Source organism: Pelmatolapia mariae, linkage group LG2, assembly GCF_036321145.2.
Source record: "Pelmatolapia mariae isolate MD_Pm_ZW linkage group LG2, Pm_UMD_F_2, whole genome shotgun sequence".
Lineage (NCBI taxonomy): Eukaryota > Metazoa > Chordata > Actinopteri > Cichliformes > Cichlidae > Pelmatolapia > Pelmatolapia mariae.
The window spans coordinates 34,048,535-34,071,008 of record NC_086228.1 but is presented as its reverse complement, the minus strand read 5'-3'; the positions used below and the strand labels follow the sequence as shown (position 1 = coordinate 34,071,008).

General features: G+C 42.8%; 1 protein-coding gene across 4 annotated transcripts in view; it reads left to right on the top strand.

Annotated features, from left to right (window-relative positions):
- The window catches only part of si:ch211-26b3.4 (connector enhancer of kinase suppressor of ras 2), a 66,074-nt gene that overhangs the window by 28,656 nt on the left and 14,944 nt on the right, over positions 1–22,474 (top strand). For all 4 annotated transcript variants that reach the window (XR_010096569.1, XM_063499097.1, XM_063499090.1 and 1 more), the window contains exons 7-15: positions 239–298; positions 432–500; positions 4,348–4,494; positions 12,016–12,143; positions 12,267–12,478; positions 14,422–14,508; positions 15,324–15,532; positions 20,590–20,627; positions 20,736–20,778. Coding sequence is in view for 3 of the 4 variants with exons in the window: in XM_063499097.1 (XP_063355167.1) it covers positions 239–298; positions 432–500; positions 4,348–4,494; positions 12,016–12,143; positions 12,267–12,478; positions 14,422–14,508; positions 15,324–15,532; positions 20,590–20,627; positions 20,736–20,778 (993 nt within the window). In the remaining variant the exon portion in view is untranslated. The remainder of the gene's footprint in view (positions 1–238; positions 299–431; positions 501–4,347; positions 4,495–12,015; positions 12,144–12,266; positions 12,479–14,421; positions 14,509–15,323; positions 15,533–20,589; positions 20,628–20,735; positions 20,779–22,474) is intronic.

Below are 22,474 nucleotides of genomic sequence, written 5' to 3'. Positions count from 1 at the left end.
GAGAGTTCATGCTGTATTAAACAATCAAGTTTGTCAGTATTATGCAAACTCTGTTTTTCCCTTATATTACCGTGTAAACCGCTCATAAACCGGTGCACCTATTTCCCATTTATCTAGCAAAATATAAAAACACGAGAGGCAGCTCAAGACTTTTGCACAGTACTGTACATATGATGTATTTCCCTGTGTACTCTTATACTAAATCCACCCTGCCTACATGTGTTTGCTTGCGCTTCAGGGGATGTATATAAAATCAACATATGATGGACTCCATGTTATCACCGGAACCACGGAGAATGTGAGTTTTTGTTTCACTCATTTGAAAGGTTGATGCTCCACCAACCCCAATTTAACACCGATTTTGTTGCCTCAGTATTCACCTAAATTTGTTTCCATTGTCTGTTTTTGTCCTCCATTTTTTGCCTCTGCAGTCTCCAGCAGATCAGTGTAAGAAGATCCATCCAGGGGATGAGGTGATCCAAGTCAACCACCAGACAGTGGTGAGCTAAAGACCTGCCAAACACAACACTGAAGGCATAAAAAATCACAGAAAAGGTCCTTTCCATTTGTTTCCACCGTGACTGCAGTCTTTTGTTCCCATTATGTGCTATGTTAAGGAGGTGCCAAGGTACATAATGTCTGCCGCCACCACCACTGCTGCCACCATGGTGCTTCCTGTCCTGTGCCTGTGTTGCTATATAGGCTAATTAGGCTAGAGGCAGGAGCAGATTATAGGGCAATTGTTAGAAGACCTTTATTCAGACCAGTGTGATTATCTGCTCACTCTTTCTGGAATTTCTTCCTATTGTCAGAAAAAAAACCCTGAAGGAGGCGTCCTGTTTGAAATGAGAGCCCATGTTCCACTTTCATGTGTGAAAAGCTGTATTCTGCCTATAACTCATCACATCAGAGGAAAGCAGAGAAATGGGCAGCCATTTTAAATGGAACGGTGGCTTGTGAGGGCATGTGATTGAACGCGCCTATCTATTGCCTGTGCTGTCAGCTCGGGCACAAACAATTTGTTCCAGTGTTTATATGAGATTTCTGAAGGGGGGAGGTGGGAGTGTTGTGTCTGTGTGCAGACGTCTTTTGTCTGCTTTTTTTCCCGTATGAATTTCCTTGTGCATCTCGATAGGTGATGCTCATGCGAAAGCATGCATGCAGGGGCTTGGGAGCGGTTTTGATTGACATGTGAGGGAGGTAGGTGTTATCTCTGTCTCTCTCTCCTCGGGGTGACGGTGCAGATCGCACCCTGCCAGGCTCTCAGCTCCAACCCTTCATTACTCCCTCAGCTAGGCCCTCACCACTCTGATACCTCACTCTGGGGTAGGAGATAAGCAGTGGGGCAAACAGAGGTGTGTGTGCGTGTACGGTAGAGGGGGGGGTGCTGAAGCATTTGGGGGAGGCTGAGATGCCGAGGCAGAGCTGGGAGAGTTGGTGGGAGGGAGGAGGAAGTAAAGAGGGACTTGGGGAGAAGAGTAAGGGGATAAAAAGAAAAAGAGAAGGGAGGGGGGAGACAGCAGAGGGAAGTCTCCAGTCAACACAGCTCTTCGTTCAATCCCAAATTGAGCTGCTAAAGAGTAAAGACAGATACACACTACCAGTAAACTGTAACTGTCAACAGCAATTGATAAGTTCATCTTATCAGCCTTGAAAGTTAAAATTACATTAGTGTAAATATGGATCGTACAAATTCCGTTACATTATGGAATCATCATGTAGGCCTATTAAGCAACAACACTGCCTTTGTGTCTGTGAATGAGAGTTTGGGTTTTTTTGAGACTCACTTCAAAACAGGGAGTTTTTTATTAGCTCAGCTCGTCTTCTGAGGAAAAATGTGGAATTTGCTCAAATAAAAAACTGATTGTTTGAAGAGGCCGCATAATTATGTGGAGGTAATAGCATCTGGGAAAATAATGAAGACCCCTGGGATTTGAAAAAAAGCTCTCCAGCAGCAGTTTATGCTCTGTTATTTTGGTAGGTCTCTCCCTGCTTCCCTTTGCTATCTGTGTATTTGTATAAGAGAGGAGACCTAAACTGGGCTGGTTACCAGTAGCTGTGTGAGCCCTTGTAGTTTACAGTGCACTTTGTTGCTGTGGAGCTTAAAGTCATGGAAGAAACAAAAGTTTAGCTTGATAAAAGTCGAGTTCAGCTCACTCGCAGTTTAACTGCCTAAAAATCAAGGCAAGGTAATCGAGCCACAGTCTTATCAACTCATGTAGCTTCAAAACTACAGACACGACAGGATTAGCTTAGCATAGCTAAGTCAGGTGGGGGCAACGTTTGCTTCATCAAACAAGATATTGCACTAATTGTTAAACTTCAGAAGCACTGGTACAAAGTTTTTAAAAAATTTTTTTTACATTTTGTCAGATTTGAGATACCTGTTTCCACCATTTCCCAAGTGATTACACTAAGCTTGGCTAATTGTTGTGTGGCTGTCACTTCATCCTAAACAGACAGTTTGCTAGCAATCGGCTCAGCAGCCAAGCACAAAAAGCTTTGGTCAGAATGTCCCAACATGTTGAAGTTTTCCTACCATAAAAGATGCCAACATGCTTAAATGGTAAATGTTCTGTGAGCGTACACAGCTGTTTAAAGCTTTGTCTAAAACAAGTGGACTTTTATTTCAAATCAGGAGCTGAATAATGTATCATAAACAAGATTTAAAATCTGACCAGAGATTCAAAGCTAGCTTTTGATGCTTGAAGGTGTTTTGATGACAGGAACTATTTGTTTCCACACTTCTGTTTGATAAATGTCCTTACCTCTAGCACAAGGATTTGAGCTTGAGCTCAACAGTTACACTGGTAAATTACAGCACAGATGAATGGCACCAGTTTTAGTGTGTCCAGGAATAACCCCTTTTGGGTTTAAGTGGAAGGAGAGAACAGACAGCAGTAACTTACTTTGACCCAGGCTCTTCCTGCATTTGAACACTGACTGAACTCAGAGCTCTGAACTGGAGAGGGGGAAAGTGGACGCTACAGGCTGACACAGGCAGGTCATCATTATGTCAGGAATAAGGTCAGAGCAGCTCTGTCTCTGTGTGTGGCTGAGTGTGCATGCGAGTGTATGTGGCCTCTGCGGACATTTACAGTGGCTGAGACCAGTGTAGCCAATCAATGGCCTGACGACTGCTTCGAGCTCTGGAGACAGGCCGGCCAGAGTTGCTGCAGTCAGCACTCCTTTTTCTCTCTCTTCTCTGCATTCCTTAGGCCTAACTATACTGACTAAGCAACCCTCTATTTAAATATGACACTTCTTTTAGACCAGTGGGGCCACTGTGGTCAGTTTTTTTGCTTTACTTAAGGCTACAAAGTTTAGCATTCAAACACTCTGTGTTGCAGCTTGTATGTTTGCCACTATTAAATCGGAACATTTTTCCCTTTTAGGTTAGACGTGCTTGTATTAGACTACATCGAATTTTAGCTTTGAGTTAAATAGCAAAGTCTAAACTAATTTGGTAACTAGTTTCAGAAATTGCAAATTAGAGGTTTATTATAGATGGTATTACATGCACACCTGTGGGTTCTTTCCGGGTAATCTGGCTTTCTCCCACAGTTTAAAAAAATGCATATTGGTTTAATTGGGGATTCTAAATTGGCCGTAGGTGTGAATGTGACTGTAAAATGTTTTCTGTCTCAATTTGTTAGCCCTGCCACAAACTGGCAACCCTGCCTTTTGCCTTATGACAGCTGGCATAAGCTCCAGCAACCCTGTGACACTGAGTGCAGAAGAAAACAGACTGAAAGTCGACTTGGCTTGGAAATCATGCTTGGAAAGTTTTCGGATAAGGGCAGGCACTAGTGAAAAATAAACTTAGCTGTCCATCACTGTGTGCCAACTAACCAATTTTGACCAATCACATTAACAAGTCTTACAAGACAGACATACCAGAGAGTGAAAGCAGGTACTGTTTAGGTAGGTATGAAGTTAGCATGTTAAATAATCCTATCTTTGTAGGGAATATTTGTGTATAACATGCATGGAACTGGCTGGCAGTGATGATATCTATCTATTGGACATTTAAAACAGAAGTTCCTCATAGGATGCTGGTTTGTCTAAGCTGTATACTAGAGCTGCTCCAGTGGCTTTTCTAATAATTTCTTTAATACTACTATTACTCTCTATCTGGAAAAAAAGAAGGTATAATATGTCCTAGAAACATACACTGTTTTGGACAAGCAGTATCAGAAGCATGTGTGTGGTGGTTTGCAGCAGCAGTCAGTCATATATCTGCTGCTGTGCATGGTGGTTTTCCACAGCAGATTCAGCTGAGCCTGATTCATTGTGTGCAGCAGTTTGCAGCAGTCGTTTTGGTAGCCTGGTATGTGTGCTTTTCAGGTGGGCTGGCAACTGAAGAACCTGGTGAATGCTCTAAGAGAGGACCCATGTGGAGTTATCCTCACGCTGAAGAAAAGGCCCCAGAACACCCTGAGCTCCACGCCAGCTCTGCTCAGGAACGTCCGCTGGAAACCACTGGGCCTGCAGGTAAACACCAGCACAATTCACAGACGCATTAATGCCTCGCATGCTGACCGGACAAACGGTCAGACTCAGTTTGAAGAATTACTGTGACTAAAATGTGAACGGAGATGTCAGAAACTTGTATTACTTGTATTACTCCCCTTCTGTTTAGTCTCATGCATCCTTATCAGCACACTCGATAGCTACAGTGTAAATTCACATGTAGTAACCTGTGTAGTACTTCCATCTTTGACTCACTCTCACTCTTGCTTTTACTGCCCACACTCTGCATTCTGCTCCTGGCATTTTAAACGAATATTGTTTTAAAAGAAACTTATTCCCTGATTGACCTTGTATCAGTCCTCCCGTTGAGCATTCAAGAAATCTTTTTTACCATTTGCCACACTGCTGGCACCGTTCAAAGCCATTCACAAATGCGTAGGCAGCTAATGCTCAACCTGAAGAGAATTTAGGCATACAGAAGGCTTGCTTTTTTTATTAAACAACAATAATGCTAAAAAAATCATAGCAGTGGAGGGGAAACTACCTAATTAAATCTGCACTTTATTTCGATCTTGTGTGAAGGATGTAAATAGCGCAACGTGGCCTAAAGTTTTATGCTGGAGAGAAAGAGTTTAGGCAACAAAAGGTCATCCGAGGGGACCCCATCCCACTCCCCTCCTGCTCACATTCAGATTTATTGAGACTTTAGTCCCGATTCATTCAACCTTTGCCCCAGAGATCGTCTCATTTTCAAAGACGAGTAAATTTTTAATGTACTGTAGATCTTAAAGGTGGAACGCCTGTTTGAAGTCTCGCAGCTCGTAAAGGGTGTACACATTTCACTTAAGGGCAAATACTTTGTTAATCTGTCACTCGCCGCCCGGAAATATCACTGAGCAATTTAGGCACACAGAAAGAACGAGCTGTGCCGAGACGGACGGAGGGGTGAGGCGAGGGCTAGTCTGATGCTGCCTGAGTGCTCTCTGAAGCGCCGAATGTTTTGTCAAGCTCCTGTGTTGCACGGCTGCTATTTTTATCTCAGCATCAGGCTAATTCATTTACATGCTACATGTATGCTTTGATCTCTGTTCAGCTGCTCTTTAGCTTTTTGAGGGGTTTTTTGTTTTGTTTTTATTTTTTGTATGCTCCTTTTTTATTCTGTGTTTTCTGTGAGCATATAACTGCATTATTAGGTGGCATGCATGCAAGTGTATATTTATGCAGAACTTGCAGCTTCTGGGTAGCGATGTGCAATAGCGCTCAACTTCATCACCACAAGGTGAAAGATCATAACAAGGTAAAAGACTCTTCTCATTTCCAGGTTGCTGCCTTGTTATCACAGCCCCCCGAGTTGTCATCAGGAGCCTATTGTTATATTTATGCAATAGCAGGGGATTGTGGGAATTCTACTCTGATGGACTGCTTAGACATAAACGCGCCATGAGGGGCCCAGATCAGAGCGCAGAGATATCTGCTGGAGAAGAGAAGAAAGGAGTGTTTTAGTTTTGTTCTCTCTCAGAAAGACCGGAGCTCTTAATTATTCATAAGCAACTACAGGCAGCTCCACTGGCTCTGAAACAAGAGCTGCTACTCAGCAAATACTGGAGATAATTCACTGAATCCAAAATATCTTGCTAAACAGCCTGTTTGTGTGTGAGCATGTGTGTGTGTGCGGTGGAGAGAGGTGGGTGTGCGCACATTGCTGAGCTTGGCCGCATGCACGCTTGTCCATCTGGGTGTCGGAGCAAGTGTGTTACTGTACGTGTTTGTGCACGCATGCGGAGAGATGATTCCCCGTCATCGGACCCGTTGCTCCTTTGAGAGGCGAGGGAACTGGGTCACTGCACTCTGTAAGCGCTGGTTTTTGGATGCATTACTGTACATGCACGCTTCCAAATCAAACACACATAGAGAAGACATGCGTACTCGCACCTCTGAGCTCAATTTTGGAGGATGAATTGTAAGGGCTGCGAAGTTTAGCTGAAATGTGGCAAATGTACAGCTGGATTATAACTGAATCCACAAAGGAAACAATTTATCTCGGCATGTTATCATGTGATTCCAAGCTCCCGAAATCCTTCCATGGCAACGTCTTTTATTCTACTAAATAATGACATATCTCTCTCCTTTGCTCTCTCTCTCGTTCTTTTTTCACCGGTTTGTGAGCAGCAAGAAGGAGTAAAAGCAATTTGATGATTCACTGTCATTACATGTGAAAGGGTTTTAAAAGAGAGCACGAGGATTACCGTGATGATGCATACCGCATGCATGCATTCTTGCATGAATGTCTTCTGGGCTGCTGCAACATGTATGTGTTACTGAGAGCATCCACGTCACAGGTCACACATGCGCCACACGTTGTCTGTGACCCTGCTTTCACCAACCTGTTACATGCTCAGACATATAAATCATTACTCTTGATAAAAACCTGCTATTTTGAGCAACATGTATTGGCAGTGAAGCTCTTAATTGATTGGCTAGCTGAGTGCGAGGGAGGTTATTGATTTTTTTTTTTTTTTTTTAAATAATCACAGGTCGTTCTTTTGGTCTGTTATTGTGCTGTGTGGTATTTTCAGCTCCTAGTTTCATACTCAGTGCAGTCATATGAGTGGTATCAATCTCTTCATCTAACTAGAGGCATTAAAGCAAATAATTACATTTCCCCAAATGTCACACTGTTAATTTGACACATCGGTATATGCCATTTCTGTTTTTTCCACATGGGCTTGCTTTAAATATAGTCACTGGCCACTTCATTATGTACACTTTGCTAATACTGGGGGGGATATTGGGCCATACTAACATGATAGCTTAAAATGTTTGCAGCAGATTCTTGCACATCCTGTCCACCGCATCCCCCCAAAAAACGGATCCATTTGAGCTTTTTGACACGGTGGGTTATCCAGCCATCAGGAGATGAGTACACTGTCGTCAGAAAGGGATAGACGTGGTCAGCAAGAATCCTGAAATAGGGCTGTTGCATTTAAACAATGCTCAGTTGATAGTTAGGGGCCAGGAGAATATCTCTCATATTATTAAACCATGAGCTGCCTGAACCATTGATGCAAGGCAGGATGGATCCATGTTTTCTCATTGTTTCACACCAAATTCTGTCCCTGCCACTCTGAGTGTTGCAGCAGAAATCAAGACTCATGAGACCAGGCTGCATTTTTCCAAACTTCTATTATCCAGGTTTGGGGAGCCTGTGCGATTTGTAGTTTCAATAGTTTGTTCTTAGCTGAAAGAGTGGCATCTGCTTCAATGTTCAACGTGTTGTGCGTTCAGAGATGCTCTGCTGTATACCTTGGTTGTATACAAGAGATTATTTGAGTAGCATAAACAGCCATGCCAGGTTCAAAGTCACTTAAATCACTTTTCTTTCCCATTCTGATGCTTGATTTGAACTTCAGCGGGGCATCTTGACCATGCCTGCCTGCATTCCTAAATGCATTGAGTTGCTGCCATGTGATTGGCTGATAGATAGATTTTTGCATTAACGACCAGCTGAACAGGTTTATCTAATGAAGTGGACATGAGTGTCCCTCTGGGGCACAGTATTACTTATTTATCATTATTTATCAGTCACTGTAGCTTATAATTTATGTGCTTATGATTTAATGTTTATTATTTTAGCACATTTTTGGGGGCTAGATTTGTCTGTAAATGTTATAGCTGAGTTTAAGTTTAGATTAGTACTGTATTTTTCAGACCATAAGGCGCACCGGATTATAAGGCGCGTTAAGCAAAACAAAACAGTCAGATAAGTCAAACTTTACTCAACTCATTCTTCTTGCTTCCTCCACTTCCGTACCATTGATTCATTAATGTTGAATTCTCTCACAGCTGCTCTATTCCCATGTTGTTGCAGTATATTAATGACTAACCTCGTATTGTGGATGGATTATCTCAGTTGTTCTCCTGACTGAAGTTTGGTCCGTTTACAGCATCCTGCCATGCGATTACATTTGTCCCTAACCATCAGGAACCCTCACGTTAACTTTTATCCAGTGGAAAAAAGCTTCACTGTGTTTATGTTATGCTAACATAGCTGTGTCGCTAGCAATCACGTAGCACATCATTATATACCAGCTAGCCCAACTTCAGTAACCCTACAAACGTCACTGCTGTTTAGTTTTCTGTCTTCATTTATGTTGGAAGTGATAGCAGAGCTGTACGTTTTAATTTTTTCAGAAATCTCTCAGTCAGAACATGCTATATCATGTTTAGGTGGAAACTAGCGAGCTAATTCCTGCTAACTTCTAACTCCGTTAAATTTAATAAATCCTGTTTTCATTGTTACACCTGGTAAAGCAGCAACACTGATCATTTTATTAAAGATGAAAGAATTTAGACAGTTTTCAACTCTCAGTGATGCCGCAGTGTTCGTTTGACTTTGGCACCTGAAACAGACGGAGTTTTAGACCCAGATTCCTCCGCGAGGCTCCTGCCTACAGTAGCCGTAATGCTCCGGCAAGCCATCAAGCGGTGCGGCTTCGTAGCTTACCAAAGTCGTACTAAAACATTTTTTGACAGATTTTTGAGCGCCGTGTACCACATAAAATCGATTCGAGGTCAGTAAGCACAACCATAGTTCATACATAAGGCGCACTGTCGATTTTCGAGAAAATTAAAGGATTTTAAGTACGCCTTATAGTGTGGAAAATAAGGTACTTAGTAATGAGAATTATTACAACAATTGTGTTTACTGTAGGTGCAATACATTTAAAATTAGTTGTTGTTAATGTAAGTTGACTTTGTCACTGGAACTGCTTTTTAATTTCTGTAACTTACAGGCAGAGTAAAAAAAGAACAGTCCGAGTTGTTAGTAACAAGCTGACTCATCTGATAGTGACAACACAAGTTTTTTTGGCTGGGTATTATTCACATCAAGGACAAACTAGATATCTTCAATTTTTTGGTCTTAAAGAGAAGCTCAGTGGAAAGAAAATGAAAGTCCCAGTTAGACTACATGCTGCTGGATCAGGTGACCCTGGATCCTTTCCTACTTATGCTGCTTGGGCCTTCCCATGATGCATTGTGCGTGTACATACACAACTTTGCATTTAATCATTAGTTATTATTCATCTCTGACTCTCTTCCACAGCGTGTCTTTCGTCCTGTCTTCCTCCCCTTACCCCCAATGGTTAGCACGTGTAAACCCCCAAACCTTTAAAATACCAACATTTTTTTTGACCTGAAAGCTGCGCCTGAGGAAAGTCGGATCACAACAACACTCATTATCTCGTCTGAGTGGGTGTGAAAGAATTGCTGCACATTTCACGTATGTCAACATACTGATTGTTATCAAGAACAGAAATTACTTGTGTGATATTTACACATCATGTGGAAAATGTGAAGGTGTGATGACAGTTTAGTTCTAGTCAAAACATGTTTATTGTGCTGATCGAACAGAAATGTTGGTGCAGACAGATCTAAACTGTCCTCTCTCCGTGAGCCTGGTTCTGCTGGAGGTTTCTTCCTGTTAAAAGGGAGTTCTTCCTTCCCACGTTTGCCAAGTGCTTGCTCATAGGAGGTCATATGATTGTTGGGGTTTTCTCTCTATTATTGTAGGATCTTTACCTCACAATATGAAGCATCTATATAAATAAAACTGAATTGAGTTGAATATGGCATTATATAGCTTTATTCAATGGCATTATGTTGTTATTTTGATACACCAAAGGTGACTTTCCTGATATTTCAGCCGGGTCAAATACTGCCATTTCATTAAAGTGTGTAATATCAGAAATTACACACAAGGTGTCTTTTTGTGCCAGCGTGGGCGTCACCTGTTTTGGGCCAGTTCCACAGTCTCACTGTAAAGGACTACTTGGTGTCGCATTTTACTATATTAGCACTTTTTAAAAAACTAAAAAACAACCAAGGAACAGGCAGGAAACGACACTCTGACATATCAGGCAGAGCAGCAGTGTTTGACATCCTGGATGAACGATAAACGGCATGGCTTCCTGTGAAACACGGACGCTTTTTATACTCTAACACACCAAACTGTCTGCAGTGGATAAGGCCTATTGTGACTTGAAAATTACAGGCTCACTGAACTTAACTCAGTAAAAGAATCCAAGGAATGGTAAAACATTCAATTTAATAACTCTCCTTTTTTGAAACATTCTTAAACGTTTAAGGCCTTTACTTTGTCAAGTGTGTGTGTGCATGTGTGTGTGTGGGCTGAGGAAAATTGGTCTGGGAAAGGTTGTAGTGGTAGATTCTTAGGTAGTCTAGAGTGGACACAGCGGGGGTCAAATGCTTTAAGTGTTGTTTTAACAGACTAGAATTTCTCCTGCTGTGTTACTCCCATCTCTCCCTACTTCTACCCCCAATCCCTTTCCCATGCAGGGAGCAGTGGGCTGTAATCACTAAATTACTGTTTTCAGACTCAGTTCGAGTCACCAAACTGCACAGCTCCCCCACCTCTTTCCCTCTTTGTCTCTCTTGCTCTCTCTCACTCTCTAGCACTCTTTCCCTTTCTCTCTTTGTCCTATTTCATTTGCTCTCTCATGTCGTTCTCTTCCCAGCTCGCCTTCATTATTTATCGTGAAGCCGTCTTACTGTAAGCTGCCTTTATGAGTGGAGGGCTGTGCGGGAGAGGGAAGAGGAAGACAGAGGCAGCCTGGGGGATAGAGGCGAGGGAGAGGAGAGGATGGAAAGTTTGGAATATGAAATGAATTTGATTAATGCGCTGCTGATGAAATGATGAAACCACGGGCTTTCGTAATGAGAGCACTGCCCATTTTGCCGTTGCTCAGGCTTCGTATCTGTTTATCCATTCTGTCTTCACTTGTGTCGTCTCCGTCTAAAATGGAGCGTACTCCTCCGACAGTAAAACACTTCATTTTTCAAAATCTGTAAGCCTCAGGGGTGGAGGGGTGACGGCACGAGCTAAGCATTTGCCACCCCCGGCTGTTTTGTCTGAGAATTAATATAATTCGTTTAAAAACTTGGACTGAGTCGCAGTGACATCAGAGGTGAGGCATCCTGTCCTCACGGAGGACCCCGTGACAAATGGGTGTCCTTGAGTCAAGCATAGGTAGAAGGCTACACTACTTTCCCTCTGTCCCCGCTTTTTCTTGTGGCACGGGATGCAGGGAGGGATTTACAGAGGGGTGAGAACCGAGGAAGAGCAAAGAGAGCATGGGAGAAGGAGGGGTTGTCATGGGAACAGACGTGGAGAGGCCTGTGTGAACGAAGAGGCTTGAGACAAAATGACAGGATGGTGAAGTGACTGAACTTGGGATAGGCAGGTATTTAAAAAAGGAAAAACAACATAGGTGACATGAAAGCGGTGTGGAGATAACTCTCTTGTTTGTGATTCGCTCTTAAAACAAATGCCAGGTGCAGCGCGAGCAGGATATCACAAATAAAAGGCTCCATTCCCTTGTAGGACCGTAAACTGTGTGCTTGTTTGTTTTTCTGTGAAGCAGGGAAAGATCTAATGCTCACTTACTGCAGGTTGTGCTCTGAGATCCCTCACCATCCTCCCATTAAAGACTCTCGTCCTTTTTCTCTGTTCTCTCTCTTCAGCCGGTCCCCACCAGCCCCACCAGCACCTCACCTACACCCGGTGGAACTTTGGGCATGTCCAAAATGGATGCCCCCAGCATGCAGGACGTCTATATCCTCTCCCCTGTGTCCGGACTCTATAGCACCAGGTCAGCCTCACACACAAACACAGGCAGATGTCTGATGATGACCATTACATTGATTATTATGATACGACGATGATGAGTGCGCTCATGACAGCGGTGGTGACAAGCTGCGCTGTCTCTCCCCAGGGAGGAGATGGGTCTGATGTCATGTGACGACATCAGCCGCTACAGCGTTAGCTCCCAGTCAGGCTCTAAAGGTTCAGAGGCAGTCAGTTACTACCTGGACCAGGACAGCGGTCAGTACTTCTCCTTGCTGGAAGGAGACGGACCGCCGGGACCTGACTATGACAGGGGTCGCAATACGGGGGTTCGTCGGCGAGACAAGACCCCTACCCACGGTAAGAGGTCGAGCGTGACCAGGCGGCTTGGATGGAGCAGGAATGGCTCTGGGTCTGTGTTTGTGATGGGAAAAAAAAAAATCACGCTTTCTCCCACAAGTTCTCTCACCTTTTCTTTTCACCATTTTCTCCTTATATGTTTGTTCATCACCCGCTTCATGGCTCTGCTCCTTTGTGTCATTTTCCGGCGTACACATGTGCCAAAAGCAAAACAAAATCACACGCCAAACGGTCAATCCAAATAAACTGTGTCCAGCTCCCTGTCTGCCCCACCACCTGTGTCCACCCTCGTTCCAGATCACTTCCAAAGCATCCTGTAATGCACCTTTCCTCTGAGTTTATTCAGGCACAGCTATATGGCATGCAGGATGAGGGTCATTGAAGCTGAATCAGAAGGCAACGTTTCTTTACCATCCCTTTAGCGAGGCAGTCTGAGAGCACAGTGGCAAAATGAAACTAATATTAGCGATTACATATGCAAGAATGATTATCCTCGTATGTTTCATGTGTCGTTTTGTGGCAGGCAAAACAGCATGGCAAATTTTTACCAGGATGGTGGCTGAGAAAGAAATAATGGGTTAAAAAATACCTGTCATGTCAAGTAATGTCAGACATGAGTGCAACAGTATATACTTTAGCAATATCAATAGCAGCTAACATGCTAGCATGGATATCTCTACTATAGCGGAATATGCTAGCATTTTCTATACCTCCAAAGGCAAAGAGAGGGGATTGCTAAATGAAGTTGCAGGACCATGGCATTATGAACAGACAACATGCCTGATTTGAATTTAATCAGTTTCCCTTTCAAAGTCATCTTCTCGTGCACCTCTGGGCCACTTCCAGTGCTGCTGCTATTTTTAGATCGCTGGTTGTTTTGTCTCTTCTGCACTGTGCACTTTGTGATCTCACCGTGGACCTCGATTTTTGTGGGAAGGAAACATCAAACTTTTTTGCTTCAAACTGAGCTGTCATCACTGGTGAAAGAAAGTGACCTGTGATACTGTTAGCTGTGTTCGGTTAGAGTCCAAGGTTTCAAGCACAACCAGGAGCATCCTCGTGGTTTTTTGCCTTGTTATGCACAGGTTGTGCAAAGTGACATGTAAAGCTATAAACCCAGCCTTCTACTGCCACATCCTGGAATATCTGCCGCTGAATATAGCTGAGTTTCTAAGATTTTTCAGTGGATGACAATAAATCTTATACCATTATGAAACATGTTTATTACCCCTTAAACGGGGAAACAGTTTATTCTGCTACTGATTCTTGTTTGGTGTCGTTTCTTGGATTGGATGATTAAAGTCTGAGATAGTGGCAATTTAACAGTTTATTCGTTTAACAAAGGGGGGCCTCAGTAGCTGTGGATAAACCAAACACAGGCACAAATGCCTGAGACCTCCTCCTCATGATGGCCACCAGCTTGGCCCCACACTGCTGTGAGATGGCATTGTGAGTCACCCAGCAGGGTTGTGTTGTTTACAGAATATTTGTGGCCGCATAGTTTGGCATTGGCAGAAAGGATCTGGCACGTTTGCAGGTATTAGTACTGGACTGCAAATGATTGACAAAGCAGCCAAAGTCCTAAGAAAAACTTTGATAGACCTCAAGAAAGGCTGGAGAACTATTGCTCAAGACCACTTTAAAAATAATTGCACAAAAATCTGACTCCTTGGAAGCAAAATATAAAGAAATACGAATGAAATTAAGTGACAACAAAATATAAATTCAGCCTAATTACGGGGCCTTACTCGACACTTGCCTTGCAAGCTGTGTAAGTCCCCCGAGAGTCTGCCTAACCCCCTACCTGCACACACCTTTGCTCCCACCTGTCTGCCCCACCAGCTGTGTCCCACTCTGTCTCTCAGTCGCTGCGTCCTGCAAAACACCCCACCCCCAGTTCCTCCCCCATAGCAGACTATCTGATTGATGATTGGTACTTCCAGGTGACCTCAGACCCGTTTCCATGCCTCCCGAATATAACTGGATGGCCGAGGCCAAGGAACCCAGCATGGGCAAGAGAGGGAGCCGAGGTACACACACACAAACACCTATACATGCTAAAGCACAGCCCTCACACACACACAGTTCAGACTGGTGCTTTGCTTCATACTCAGCTCAACACATTTCAGCTCATCTTCTGGTTATCCATGGTGGTGTGGTTGTGTGAGGATACATATCTACCAGGTATGTATCTGACAGGGTGAAAAACGAACATAAATGCAAAGCGACTGCATTTATACAGCTGCCCTGGAAATGTGGATATTTCAATGTTCCCGATTTTACCCAGCTTCACCTTTTTTTGCAGCAAGACTCGATTTGTATTCAGCTGGGGATCCACAACTCTGCCATCAGAGAGTCTATGAATAATATTAAAGCACAATACAAATGTTGGGGTTCTGCCCTTCTCCCTCTCCTTCTCGTTCTCTCTGTAACTTTTTCGTTTTCTAATATTTAAGTGTTCGGATAAGAAGCAAATTAGGTAAGATGCATTGTCTATCTGGAGCCAAAGCAGTATAAAACTTTCTGTGACCAACAAGATTTAGTTGTTGTGGTGCCTCCCAAATCAACATAATCACTCCAGACAGATTAGATGTATGTCCCCAGCTGTGGCGCCATATCAGATGCAACAGCTCTGAGGCACTTTTATCCTTTTCTGTTGGGTTTTTATCTGTAAGGGTCTATTCAGTCTTGTCTGGTTCCGCTCTGCTCAGGGCTTCTCCCTTGACTCTTATATGGTATCTCCCCCCCCCCCCTCTGTGGTTTTCCTCTTACTGTCATCCAATCTATCAATCCTGTCCATCATCTAATGTCCATGTCCCTTCAATCCCCCTCCTCTTCCATACAGATTCAGACAACTCCCTCCTGCGCTACCTTAGTGACGACAAGATCCTGGTGATCGAGGAAGAACCCGAGGGTCCGAGCAGAGAAAGCCGCCGGGATTCCACCAGACGCTCTCGGCGTAAGAGCCGTAATCCCAGCAGCCCTAGCTTTCCCATCAGCCCCTCCATGCTGTCCTCCACCCTGCGCCTAGACCAGCCACCTGAAGCTTTGCCTGTAAGTACATTAGTTTTGAACGTTTATTGTTGCCTTTAAATACAGGGCGAGTAAGTTATATCCACCTTCATCAGGACACAAACTATTTTAAAACAGACTGAGTCCAACTGAAACAACTGTCCCATGGTCAAACCAATTTAGACTGACATTCTTGATAGAGCCTTGTAGTCATATGGAGAACATATAAAGGAGTCAAAGAGAGGGGAAGTCCACTTTGCTGTCAGCACAAAATTCAAAAGCTAGCATCTGATGGCATGGGTAGGCATTAATGAATGCATGACACGGGTAGCATGCACATCTGTGAAGGCACCATTAATCCTGGACATATACAGAATTTTTGGAGCAACACGTGCTGTCATCCAGATAATGTCAGTTGAAGAAGAGGAAACCAAAGCACATTTACACATCTTAAAACAGCATGCTCAAAACACAAAGAGCTTCAGGGTTAAAGTAACCTGCATTCAAGAAAACAAACTTTTCAAAACTAAATTAAATGGTGCTGGAGCCTATCGAAGCTGGCAAGGAGCAAGAGGCACACAGAGATGGAAAACTATTCATCCTCACATCTACACCTAGGGCCACGTTACAATCACCACTTATCTGTGGACATGGGGAGGAAACTCAGGCCCGAGCCAGTGGATTCGAACCCAAGGCCTTCCGTTGCTCCACTGCTAACCAGCGTTGCTCTATTATTGACAAAAGTAGCAATTATTGTTCAAAAAGTAACAAGCAAATATATTTCTGACTTGATTCTTGATTTTCTGTTTCCTGATAATTAATTTCCAGATGTATTTGATGTCTGACATTAACCATGGAGGAGAAAGGCTTGGTACTGATAGAAAGGTGCACACAGAGCATCACAGTTTGTTGTTGTCCAACACCGACAGACAACAACACGTGAGAGCACGTGAGCATCAGAACTGGACCACAGAGAAATGGAAAAAACATGATGAATCGTGTTTTCTTTTATATTACGTGGATGGCCAGGTGCATGTGCGTCACTTACCTGAGGATCACCTGGCACCAGGATGCACTGTGGGAAGAAGGCGAGCCGGCGGAGGCAGGATGATGCTTGGAGTAATGTTTTGCTGGGAAACCTTGGGTCCTCCCAACCATGTGGATGTTACTTTGACCTGTACCACCTACCTGAGCATTGTTGCAGACCATAAACACCTTTTCATGGAAACTGTATTTCCTAAAGGCTGTTGCCTCTTTCAGCAGGATAAGACGCCCTGCCACAAAGCAGGAATAGTTCAGGAATGGTTTGAGGAGCACAACGAGTTTGAGGAGTTGACTTGGCCTCCAAATTCCACCGATCTCAATCAAATCGAGCATCTATGGGTCCACCCTTCATGTTCCACGAAGCCCCTACAGGGTTTTTACAGTCTTTTGCTAACATCTTGGTGCCAGACACCACAGCACCGTTTCAGGGGTCTAGTGGAGTCCATGACTCGACCAACACATTATTAGGCAGGTGGTCAGAATGTTATGCCTGATCACTGTATTATTCAAGTTTGAACATTTCCTAATAAATATGTTATTTACTTTGTTTTAGTAACTTTTTTCAGACTACAGTGCTCAGCTGTTTAAGATTATTGAGCCATTTTTAAACACTAAACTACTGATAGACACAAATTTAAAGGTTTACACCAGGGGTGGGGAACTGCAGGTTTTAGATCTCACCCTGGGTCAACACACCTGAATCAAATGATGAGTTCATTACCAGGTCTCTGGAGAACTTCAAGACATGTTGAGGAGGTAATCGATCCATTTAAATCAGCTGTGTTGGATCAAGGACACATCTAAAACCTGCAGGACACCGGCCCTCGAGGCCTGGAGTTCCCCCACCCCTGGTTTACACCATCGTTAGGATTTACTGGTCTTAGGACTAGGTTTTTCTAAGACAGGGTTAAGAAACGCACTGAAACAAAACACCGACGTGGTACCTTCATTTTCTTTAACTTTAATGCCTGTGTATTTCTAGCCAAAACTTTCTCCTTATTATCAAACATCAGATATGTCTGGAAATTAAGTATCAAGTGCTAAAGTGATCAGAAAATAAGCAACAAGCAACAAGAGTTTGGAGAAAAAGAAAAGAGTTTCAGAAGCAAAGCAGAAAAATAAATCAGATTAATAAACAATCAAAATCAAAGATGTAAATGAAAAATCTTTAGAGGAACCACTGAGTGTAGCAGAAGCTTTATTATTAGTGAATAACACGTCACAAAGCTGATCAAAAGCATTAAGTCATAACTACAATTGCTTGTTCTTATCATCAGAGGCATCTGGGCCTCTGAGAAGGGACCTGCCGGTGGCTGTAGGACAGATCGCGGTGTTCGCACCTGCTGACGTGCTGTCGGTTGTGTTTGTGTGCATTTGTCAGGTAGAGGACACAGAGGAGAGCGACAATGATAAGTGTTATTGCACGGCCGTCAGCATCGCCGATGACGAGAAAGACAGTGACACCGAAGCACTCCCCTCCATAGCTCATATGTTTCTCCCGTGCGCAACAAGCTCACGTGCACGCGGCTACGCGCAAAACAAACGAGCATACAAGGAGGGCATTTGTATGCAGGGTAGCCATCTCACGACTCATCCTAACTCATCCTAATATCCCCCATCTCCTCAGACACGCCTGGGTCTAAATAGGAGTTTATTCTGAATAAACACACACGCTCCCGTGCGCACACACAGGAGCACGTATCCCTGTGAGTAGGTGTATGACTCAGCATCAGCTAGACCAATTACAAGCGCAACTGACAGACTGTGCTTAAAACACTACGCACGCAAACACAAACACGCACACACACCACACGGCGAGCTAACAGCTTAGCTCACACCGGCCTTCTCTAACCCTCTCGGCTGCGTGTTTCTCACGGTGGTGAGTCATACCTGTTTGGTGGGACATGAAGTATACCATCCTGCACTAACAAGCATATGCTAACCTAAATGACCCGTGGGTTTTGTCTGTCTCATTTCCTCTGTCTGATTCGTTTCTATCATAGCAACAGTTTGGCAAATGTCACACAAACTGAACGGCAGACATTTAGAAGATTTTTTGTTTTGTTTTGTTTTCTAGTTTTTGCACATTTTTTACAGTGCATGCCATTAGATTGCCCATACAGGTGAAGTATTCTTAATATCATGTACTGTAAGATGTGCAGCGTATAAGGCTAGCAAAAGAACGTGCAATGGTACTTGTGTTGCAAAATCTCCTGGAAGACTGCAAGGATTATGAGATAATGAAACCCCGACTGAGCCCCTGCTCTCCAGCAACAAATGCTCCTAATGATCTCGTCGCACTGTGGCTCAGGATCTGAGGATCCCTTGAGCACAGAAACCTGCACAAGTAGTCCCATTTGTTTAAGAAGAATATTTTGTGATAATGGATTTTTAAAAAAAAGATGTTTTTAAGGACACCACAACTGAATTCACTGAGCTAAAACTTTTATAGTTAGGTCCATACGTGTTTGAGATTGTCACAATTTTTGTAATTTTGCCTCTCTACACCACCTCGGTGAATTTTAAATCCAACAGGCTAAATGTGGTTGAAGTGTATCCTTCAACTTTATTTCAAGGGGTTTTTACAAAAGCACCGTATTAACTGTTCAGAAATTACAGACATTTTTACACGCAGACCTGCATTTTCAGAGGCTTAAAAGTATTTTGGCAATTCACTGACAAGAGGTTTTGCAGCCAGATGATCTTCCTTCATTATTCCATAAACAATTAGGCAAATTATAGATTAGTATTAATGGTGTGTGTTCAAGGGGTATTTGGTAGCTTTTCCCTGAACTCTTAATATGAGGTACAAAGAGATGTTAATGCACATGAAGGAGGGCCTTATTAGGCTGAAAAAAAAAAACTATTTAGGGAGATGGGAAAAAGCTTCTAGTATAATCTGGTTATTCTTTAATATAAGGAATGCATTGGAAAACTCAGCAAGAAAGACCACAGGAGACAACTAAAGACCAGAGATTTCTTTACTTGGTTGGCTTCACAACCTCTAACCAAGTCAAGAAGACTCTTGAGGAGGAAGGCGTGTCATTACCAAAGTCTACAATCAAGAGATGCATTCATGAATAGAAATACGGAGGGTTTAACACCAAGGTGCAAACCACTGATTACACATCCAAGAGAACACCTAAAAGAGTTTGACCACATCCTCCGTCTAACATGGTGGAGGCAATATTATGGCATGGGCATGTATGGACACCAGTGACCCGGACTAATGTTTATTGATGATGTGACGTCTCATAGAAACAACGGGGGGAATTGTGAAGTGCGCAGGGCTGCACTCTCTCCTCATGTTCAGTCGAGTGCTGCAAAACTGATCAGGCAGCACTTCACGGTGCAAATAGCGAGCGTACTGCAAAGACAAGAGATTCACAAGGTAAAGAAATGTGACATCCTGCAATGACCAAGTCAATCAATGACAGCCGAAGAGAAAAGTGGCAACAACTTAAAGTGTCTGCAATAAAGGCCTAGCAAAGTCTCCACTTTAATAATTGTTTGGTATTTTCATTAAAAATCCTCTGCAGTGGTGCATGAAGCAAAATTACAAAATTAGCATTACTGTCCAAATACTTATGAACCCAACCCATTGCTTCAGTAAAAAATCAAAATCCTACTTTAGTGGCCTGGGAGTATAACATTTTTAGGATCAAAACATATTTAAAGTGGTTACAACAAAGTGGTTTATAATGCAAAATGTCACTTTTCAGGAGCATATATCTATTATATTACTGGGACACTCTCCCCCTTCAGGTCATTATGTTTGTGGTGTTATAATTGGGAGCAATTCTCGTAACACTGCAGTTAGCCACAAATAGTTTGCCTGCAGACTTGACTGCAACATAAAACAATTCAGTAAAAAAAGGCAGTGCAGTGCTGATGAGTCTTGATCCTCAGCTTTGCTGTGATCCTCACGTTATAGAGTCTAGTAACTGTGGTGTTTTCATTTTAGCTGTTATTCATTCATTTATACAGTGCAGTGTAAATATGCGTGCGGAATTATGGTTTCAGAGGTTATTTAATGATTTTTATTTCTTTTTCAGAGAGGTGCAGACACACTGAGGGCAGACACAACAGACAGGTGAGTTTGTGTCCGTGGTTGTTCGGCGGTTTCACCACTTGCTTGTGATTGGTGGAAGAGGTTGTGAGAGTCGTTTGCGCTGACTTTCAGCTCTGTGCCTTCTTGCAGGTACTCAGGCTCAGGAAGCTCAGGAGCCGCCTCCATGAGGAAGGTGAGGGGGAAAACAGTGCTAAGGGGACTGGCTTTATATTTCTTAACATGCTTTATTATGATGGGATTTTTCAAGCAGCACTGCATTCAGTATACTGATTCTGACTCTGGCACCATTTTAATGAAGCGACAGTTACATCAACAATCTCCTAGCAACCGCATCTCGCTGTTACATGGAGATCGATTATGTCTTAATCGCTGAACATACAGCCAGACAGGAGCAGGAGAGATTTCTGAGATTAAATCAATTTAGCACTTCTATAATTGAATAAAAAGATAACAGTCGGGTAAGTTGAATTGGTTTCCATTTTTAGGCTACTGTGGCACAGGGAGCTGCTTTAGTCATTAGCCCCAGTCTTTTCTCTAAAGCAACATGAGTTGTCGTGTACAGTGACTAACCTTGTTTGACTGTAAACAGACAAACAAATAGCTGCTAGGCTTGTTCATTTGTGTTAGTGCTAATGCTATCACCTAAACACGCATTAGCTTCTTTGATATACAGTTTTTTTTATGTAGAAAACTCTTGTGGGAAAATCATTTGGGTGCAGCAGGCTGACCTTAAACACCTGTACCTGACTGAGCCTGACTGAGAGTGCAGATAAAGGTCTGCATGGATAAAGTCCAACTCTTCTGAGCTTCAGAGTTTGGGCCACAGCCTTCTGGCCAGAGGTACAAACACCAAAGGATCAAAACCAAAAGAGCAAAAAACTCATTTATTCTCAAGGCGGTAGTCTAGTCACTGGTGTCATACTTGGACTCGGGTGATGGAACGCACAGATATATAAAAGAATTGCATTTTACTCTATGCAAATCATGGTTTACAGCCACTGACATCCACTAGACTAGTATAATAGCTCTGGAAGATGACTTTGGATTGCTGCTGTTTCTGTCTGGTTTATGCACTTTTATTGCCTCTTGGACGACATTAAAGTTTTCTCAGTCTAAGTCACTAAGAAGAAATAAAACACTTTTGTACTCGCATATAAAAAGTTACAATATTAAGTTATAAGGGGCTCCCTTAAATACACACAGTTCAGTAGTTGTTTTATCCCATATAGCCTTAAGTCTGGAAGCTTTTTTCAGCTGGTTTTCGATATTGCTGTGTATGACATATTACTAAATGACTTTATAACTGGTCACAGGTGCTATTGTTCAGTAAATGTCATGCTACAACTTCATTTAAAAGTGTAGACACATTACTGTCAACACAGGAAAAACAGAGGGTTGTTTCTATCCGGTATACATTTTAATAAAGTATGAAAAATATCTACTGTTGTTGAACAACCCCAATGATTTTTTTAAAAAAAAGCTGTGGTGCAGTGTAAAATAAAAACATAATTTAGAGATTTGAAATTTTCATAAACTCATATTTTATTCACTATAGAAAACTGACAACATACCAAATGTTTAAAAGGAGAAAATGTACCATATTAGAAAAACATTCCTTATGGCAAAGGAATGTCGTCTGGTGTGATTTAGGATTCTAGCTGCTCCACAGTCCTCGGTCTCCTTTGTCATATTTTTTATTTTCAGTTAGTTCGGGTGTGGTTTGCAGGCAGGCCAGTTCAGATTCTTCTTCCGGGAAGCTACGCTGTTGTAAGAAATCCAGTAAGCAGCTGAGCATCATCTTGCTGAAATATGCAAGGCCTTCCCTGAAAAAGACGTCATCTAAGATGCTGAAACATGCATGTTGCTGT